At 30.0% G+C, this 8,224-nt stretch overlaps 2 protein-coding genes across 4 annotated transcripts; both read left to right on the forward strand.

Annotated features, from left to right (window-relative positions):
• The first annotated feature begins 1,035 nt into the window (after positions 1-1,035).
• Positions 1,036-3,442, forward strand: LOC115245020 (PSME3-interacting protein-like). Of its 2 annotated transcripts, none has more exons than XM_029823077.1 (5): positions 1,036-1,456; positions 1,635-1,733; positions 2,038-2,257; positions 2,403-2,470; positions 2,562-3,442. In XM_029823077.1, exons 1-5 carry the CDS (start codon positions 1,360-1,362, stop codon positions 2,900-2,902), a joined length of 825 nt encoding a protein of 274 aa, XP_029678937.1. In that variant the 5' UTR covers positions 1,036-1,359; the 3' UTR covers positions 2,903-3,442. The 2 variants fall into 2 exon arrangements, with proteins under 2 accessions (XP_029678937.1, XP_029678938.1); XM_029823078.1 differs by having other exon boundaries at positions 2,406-2,470.
• A 1,226-nt stretch (positions 3,443-4,668) lies between these two features.
• Positions 4,669-7,075, forward strand: LOC115245019 (PSME3-interacting protein-like). Of its 2 annotated transcripts, none has more exons than XM_029823075.1 (5): positions 4,669-5,089; positions 5,268-5,366; positions 5,671-5,890; positions 6,036-6,103; positions 6,195-7,075. In XM_029823075.1, exons 1-5 carry the CDS (start codon positions 4,993-4,995, stop codon positions 6,533-6,535), a joined length of 825 nt encoding a protein of 274 aa, XP_029678935.1. In that variant the 5' UTR covers positions 4,669-4,992; the 3' UTR covers positions 6,536-7,075. The 2 variants fall into 2 exon arrangements, with proteins under 2 accessions (XP_029678935.1, XP_029678936.1); XM_029823076.1 differs by having other exon boundaries at positions 6,039-6,103.
• The last annotated feature ends 1,149 nt before the right edge of the window (positions 7,076-8,224 follow it).

Genomic DNA, 8,224 nt, shown 5'->3' on the forward strand with positions numbered 1-8,224 from the left:
GTAAAGTTTGAAATATATATATAATATATATAAAATTTCCCGATTTTATCAACGACTCTTTGATATAAAAACAGAATAATAACATAGGGAAGGAATTTGAGCATCTCGCCCCACTATAGTTCTATTCAAGTGTTGTTGTATGAATGATAACAAAGCCATGAACAATAGCGCGCCAATGTTTATGTCGCCAAGACCGAATACTATATTAGGTATTGCTAATTCGCTGCCGAAATATTTTACGTACTAAATATAGCACCGTGAACAAAATATATTTGATTCTATTTGTTGTTAAAGAAATAATTATTGTCCGTAAAGATCGCAACAAAACAATAATTTATAACTTAGATTTCTGTCACTTCGATTCTTACTTTGAGAAAGACTCTTGCATTTTACCGGTTTGAGAATAACTTTAATGGATTAATGAGATTTTTACGATTAAAATGACATCAAATACGATATAATCCAAATAATTTTTACTTAGATAAGGAACATAATTTTTTTATCTGATTTTTAAATTTGTATCTAATTAAAATTTATCCAAATAATGTCGCGTTTTTTTTGTCATTTCATTTGAAGAAATTTTATTAATCAAATAAAGTTGCATTCAAAAATATAAGAAATATAAAAATTTTATAAATGTTTTTATATATTCAATAAATGCACTCCATTAGACACTATTTTTACTCCGAAGCGTTTGGTGGACAAATAAGGGCAAAGAATCTTGTTCTTCAAGCGAAAATAGCGTTAGCGTATCTATCGTTATGTTTATTTTCAAAAGATTTGTATAGTATTAATTATCTTATCGTTTCAATTACTGTGCTTATACATAAATTATGCTTATATAAATTTATATATAATAGCTTTTAATGTGCATCAGTGCGCACTAGTGTATCCAATTAAATTTATAAATTAAAAAATTACTTAAATAATATAATTTTAATAATCTTACCAACAATCGAAAAATGGATTTGACTAGTTAATTCTATTTTCTAAAATGCATATAGATGGCGAGGCAATGCATTATCAGACGCAGTTTGTATCCGCTATGAGCCCTCCATAATGGTTGACCGAATAATTCATTGCTTTACATTTCTGTTAATGCTGTCAGTTCATCCAGTAAAAATATTTTTCGGTCTTCCACAATATTACGGAGTGATCGTTATACAAAGAATGTTTTAAATACTATTTGAAATTGTTATTTTTATTTAAAAGAATGCATGCGCCATAATATGTGTAACGAGTTTTAAATTATTTCATTCAAGTGCGGTATACGTATACGTATAGCTTTATTGACGTGTATAAAAAACATAAACGTAGTTCTGTCCTTCACATAGAAGACGGTTATTATAAACAGTGAAAATGAGCTCGGGCTTTATATCAGAGGCCGAACTTGCCGAACAACGACGAATGCGACAAGAGGAATGGGAACGTGTGCGAACTGCTGATCAGCCTTTAGGTTAAGTCAATGTTTCATTTATTTTTTATATGCAGCATATAATTATTTTACAATCGTATCTGTAAGATGTTGAAAGTTGTATATATGCTACTATAACAACTATTAAATAACTACTTTCAACCATCTCGAGCCTTAAAAATGTTTGGAAAGTATTTCATGTGTGTATAACGATTTACAGAACCCCCAGAGGAGGTTTATGACCCTAGATCGTTATACGAGAGATTACAAGAGCAGAAAAATAAAAGGGACTTGGAATATGAAGAAGCGCATAAATTAAGTAAGTAAAAAAATACCATTGAGTTTGTTACTGACAATGAGTATTCTATAATGCTCTCATAACATAGAGTTTAATTTATTGAGTTAATTCATCATATTCAGTATTGAAAATATATCAGTCTCTGTGTGTAATAACAGTTTTTTGTTTTTTATTATTTATATATTATTTGTAAAACAATTACTATTTGCTAATATGATCTATAATAGTATCTTGGTATAATTAAATATAATGGATAAGTTTTTTAATATTCTGAGATCTATTCTTCACAATATCATATCTAAAAAATCTGAATACATCTTTCCAGAAAATATGATCAAAGGATTAGACGATGATGAAGTAGAATTTTTGGATTTGGTAGATAGAACTAAAATGGAAGAGGAACGTAAAAAAAATCTTGAGGAAGAAAAAGAAATGCGTGATTTTAAAGCTGCAGTTGCTTCACTTCAAGAACAGAAATTAAATGAAAAATTAAAACAAGAATTGAAGAACCCACCAGTCAGTAGTAAAAATGTTGTTTGTGGAAGGTATCGCATCATTATTATCATATAAGTTTCAAGATAATCTCTATTTTTTTTAGAAGCTATAGCATTATGTACTTAATTTTAATAATTCTTGAATAATTTAATAATTCAATAACAATGAAGGAATAATCTATTTTAATTATGTTAGTAGCCGGTCTTCACAATTAAAGCTGCCTGCAGGTGTTGTGTTAAAACGATCTGACAAGCAAAAACAAGGTGAAAATTCTAGAACAAATTCTCTGAACATTATTCTCTATATAATATAATACACTATTTCCTATATAATGTATATAAATTATTCATACAGGGGAAGTACTTAAAGGTATTAAAAGAAAGTTGCCTTCATCCGATGATGCAGATACTATGAAAAAGAAAGAACTGCATGCATCTTGCGAGCCAGCAACGGATACATCTAATCTTGAGTCAGATAAACAAAATGATAAAAATATACTAAATCAAGTTAATAAAAGTAACGGATATAGTGGACTCAAATGTATCGGCATATTACCCGGTCTTGGAACATATGATAATTCTAGTGACAGTGATTGCAGTTCTGACACAGACCAGGAGACTGAACCAAATCCTTCCATATACGATATGTTAGGCCGAAAAATAAAACCCTGTAAAGATAAGGAAGAAAAAAGTTGAATATTAAGTACACACATACACACACGCATACATAAGTACATATAAATATATATATATATATTTATGTATGTATGTATGCATGAATCGCAGACTTTTATATATCTATTGTTTCATATGTCATCATATGAAACATAGCCGTATTAGCAATGTAGGTATAATATATAGAAGTCTGTGGCATGGAATATAATGTTTGAAGGTAATGTTTGTGAATATAGAAAAAAAAATTTATGTTGCAATTATTAATTGTGTTCGAAATACGTGAACATATTTCTACATTTAGCCAATATATACCCACATAGTATATTTGTATTATAAAAAACTTGTACACGAATAATATATAAGCTATCACATTATATCTAATAATTTCATAATCAGTTTGAGTATTTCACACAAGGCTTAATCCTAATGCTCATCTTAATTGACCATTTCATCACAATCCCAAATTTTTATGTATATACAATTCAATTGTAGCATGATAGAAGGATTTGTGTAAAATGGAACATTGGTGAGTCGTCAATGAAATAAATAATTATAAGTCAACTCGCACGTACTCTTTATACCTTTACTCGCCATTCCGATTATTTGTGATATTTTTCCCTAAAATACATCAAATTATATTTATATGCTAATTATCGCAGTTAGTTGGAACGTTTCGATATACATATTAAAAATCGCACCATATTGCTCTTTGATGGATCTTGATGCCGCAGTTAGTCACGATACATCTGTGAATCGCCCCGTATATCGCGTGTGATCGTGTTGTCTAAAAGTAAATCGCGCCCAAAAAATTGTCGCATACATTTCGCGTAATATATGTCGAAATTTTCGTTGTTAATAACATATTAATTATCGCGTACGATCATTATTATCGGTTTCTGTGCGTCTCGAATCGATCGAAATTTTCTACACGTATATTTTTTCCCAGAAATATTTTTCCAGAAAATCCAAATTATATCTAGATCGTCGAAAAGTCAAATTATATGGCACCGTGAACAAAATATATTTGATTCTATTTGTTGTTAAAGAAATAATTATTGTCCGTAAAGATCGCAACAAAACAATAATTTATAACTTAGATTTCTGTCACTTCGATTCTTACTTTGAGAAAGACTCTTGCATTTTACCGGTTTGAGAATAACTTTAATGGATTAATGAGATTTTTACGATTAAAATGACATCAAATACGATATAATCCAAATAATTTTTACTTAGATAAGGAACATAATTTTTTTATCTGATTTTTAAATTTGTATCTAATTAAAATTTATCCAAATAATGTCGCGTTTTTTTTGTCATTTCATTTGAAGAAATTTTATTAATCAAATAAAGTTGCATTCAAAAATATAAGAAATATAAAAATTTTATAAATGTTTTTATATATTCAATAAATGCACTCCATTAGACACTATTTTTACTCCGAAGCGTTTGGTGGACAAATAAGGGCAAAGAATCTTGTTCTTCAAGCGAAAATAGCGTTAGCGTATCTATCGTTATGTTTATTTTCAAAAGATTTGTATAGTATTAATTATCTTAGCGTTTCAATTACTGTGCTTATACATAAATTATGCTTATATAAATTTATATATAATAGCTTTTAATGTGCATCAGTGCGCACTAGTGTATCCAATTAAATTTATAAATTAAAAAATTACTTAAATAATATAATTTTAATAATCTTACCAACAATCGAAAAATGGATTTGACTAGTTAATTCTATTTTCTAAAATGCATATAGATGGCGAGGCAATGCATTATCAGACGCAGTTTGTATCCGCTATGAGCCCTCCATAATGGTTGACCGAATAATTCATTGCTTTACATTTCTGTTAATGCTGTCAGTTCATCCAGTAAAAATATTTTTCGGTCTTCCACAATATTACGGAGTGATCGTTATACAAAGAATGTTTTAAATACTATTTGAAATTGTTATTTTTATTTAAAAGAATGCATGCGCCATAATATGTGTAACGAGTTTTAAATTATTTCATTCAAGTGCGGTATACGTATACGTATAGCTTTATTGACGTGTATAAAAAACATAAACGTAGTTCTGTCCTTCACATAGAAGACGGTTATTATAAACAGTGAAAATGAGCTCGGGCTTTATATCAGAGGCCGAACTTGCCGAACAACGACGAATGCGACAAGAGGAATGGGAACGTGTGCGAACTGCTGATCAGCCTTTAGGTTAAGTCAATGTTTCATTTATTTTTTATATGCAGCATATAATTATTTTACAATCGTATCTGTAAGATGTTGAAAGTTGTATATATGCTACTATAACAACTATTAAATAACTACTTTCAACCATCTCGAGCCTTAAAAATGTTTGGAAAGTATTTCATGTGTGTATAACGATTTACAGAACCCCCAGAGGAGGTTTATGACCCTAGATCGTTATACGAGAGATTACAAGAGCAGAAAAATAAAAGGGACTTGGAATATGAAGAAGCGCATAAATTAAGTAAGTAAAAAAATACCATTGAGTTTGTTACTGACAATGAGTATTCTATAATGCTCTCATAACATAGAGTTTAATTTATTGAGTTAATTCATCATATTCAGTATTGAAAATATATCAGTCTCTGTGTGTAATAACAGTTTTTTGTTTTTTATTATTTATATATTATTTGTAAAACAATTACTATTTGCTAATATGATCTATAATAGTATCTTGGTATAATTAAATATAATGGATAAGTTTTTTAATATTCTGAGATCTATTCTTCACAATATCATATCTAAAAAATCTGAATACATCTTTCCAGAAAATATGATCAAAGGATTAGACGATGATGAAGTAGAATTTTTGGATTTGGTAGATAGAACTAAAATGGAAGAGGAACGTAAAAAAAATCTTGAGGAAGAAAAAGAAATGCGTGATTTTAAAGCTGCAGTTGCTTCACTTCAAGAACAGAAATTAAATGAAAAATTAAAACAAGAATTGAAGAACCCACCAGTCAGTAGTAAAAATGTTGTTTGTGGAAGGTATCGCATCATTATTATCATATAAGTTTCAAGATAATCTCTATTTTTTTTAGAAGCTATAGCATTATGTACTTAATTTTAATAATTCTTGAATAATTTAATAATTCAATAACAATGAAGGAATAATCTATTTTAATTATGTTAGTAGCCGGTCTTCACAATTAAAGCTGCCTGCAGGTGTTGTGTTAAAACGATCTGACAAGCAAAAACAAGGTGAAAATTCTAGAACAAATTCTCTGAACATTATTCTCTATATAATATAATACACTATTTCCTATATAATGTATATAAATTATTCATACAGGGGAAGTACTTAAAGGTATTAAAAGAAAGTTGCCTTCATCCGATGATGCAGATACTATGAAAAAGAAAGAACTGCATGCATCTTGCGAGCCAGCAACGGATACATCTAATCTTGAGTCAGATAAACAAAATGATAAAAATATACTAAATCAAGTTAATAAAAGTAACGGATATAGTGGACTCAAATGTATCGGCATATTACCCGGTCTTGGAACATATGATAATTCTAGTGACAGTGATTGCAGTTCTGACACAGACCAGGAGACTGAACCAAATCCTTCCATATACGATATGTTAGGCCGAAAAATAAAACCCTGTAAAGATAAGGAAGAAAAAAGTTGAATATTAAGTACACACATACACACACGCATACATAAGTACATATAAATATATATATATATATTTATGTATGTATGTATGCATGAATCGCAGACTTTTATATATCTATTGTTTCATATGTCATCATATGAAACATAGCCGTATTAGCAATGTAGGTATAATATATAGAAGTCTGTGGCATGGAATATAATGTTTGAAGGTAATGTTTGTGAATATAGAAAAAAAAATTTATGTTGCAATTATTAATTGTGTTCGAAATACGTGAACATATTTCTACATTTAGCCAATATATACCCACATAGTATATTTGTATTATAAAAAACTTGTACACGAATAATATATAAGCTATCACATTATATCTAATAATTTCATAATCAGTTTGAGTATTTCACACAAGGCTTAATCCTAATGCTCATCTTAATTGACCATTTCATCACAATCCCAAATTTTTATGTATATACAATTCAATTGTAGCATGATAGAAGGATTTGTGTAAAATGGAACATTGGTGAGTCGTCAATGAAATAAATAATTATAAGTCAACTCGCACGTACTCTTTATACCTTTACTCGCCATTCCGATTATTTGTGATATTTTTCCCTAAAATACATCAAATTATATTTATATGCTAATTATCGCAGTTAGTTGGAACGTTTCGATATACATATTAAAAATCGCACCATATTGCTCTTTGATGGATCTTGATGCCGCAGTTAGTCACGATACATCTGTGAATCGCCCCGTATATCGCGTGTGATCGTGTTGTCTAAAAGTAAATCGCGCCCAAAAAATTGTCGCATACATTTCGCGTAATATATGTCGAAATTTTCGTTGTTAATAACATATTAATTATCGCGTACGATCATTATTATCGGTTTCTGTGCGTCTCGAATCGATCGAAATTTTCTACACGTATATTTTTTCCCAGAAATATTTTTCCAGAAAATGCAACGAGAACGCGTGACCATTGCCAGATTTTTTTCTCTCTCTCTCTCTCTCTCTCTCTCTCTCTCTCTCAAATCCGTGATCAGCCACGTAACGTATCGCATTCAAATCGCTCAGCACATTTTTCGCGATTATGCGATTATGAAAGTGAATCTCGTGCGCGGAAAGTTATCGCGAGTGTTTCGCGTTATAATTCATCAACCGTTGCATAATAATTATCGGTATCGGCGATTATATTCATCGCGAATCGGTCGAAATTCTTTGCTCGTACGACATGTTACTTTCTCGCCAAGATGCATCGAAAATGCAACGAGCGCGTGATTATTGCCAGATAATTGCTTGTATCCGTATTCTATAATTAATTGTGTCAATAATTACACCATCTGCTATAGTTTTTCGGTTTCTGTGCGTCTCGAATCGATCGCAATTTTCTACACGTATATTTTTTCCCAGAAATATTTTTCCAGAAAGTGCAACGAGAACGCGTGACCATTGCCAGATTTTTGCATATCTGCTCTGTAATTAATATATCATCGTTTGTATATAATTATTTGCTCTCTCTCTCTCTCTCTCATCCTAATGCTCATCTTAATTGACCATTTCATCACAATCCCAAATTTTTATGTATATACAATTCAATTGTAGCATGATAGAAGGATTTGTGTAAAATGGAACATTGGTGAGTCGTCAATGAAATAAATAATTATAAGTCAACTCGCACGTGCTCTTTATACCTTTACTCGCCAT

This window comes from Formica exsecta, unplaced genomic scaffold (genome assembly GCF_003651465.1).
Source record: "Formica exsecta isolate Colony F162 unplaced genomic scaffold, ASM365146v1 scaffold90, whole genome shotgun sequence".
NCBI classification, from domain to species: Eukaryota; Metazoa; Arthropoda; class Insecta; order Hymenoptera; family Formicidae; genus Formica; species Formica exsecta.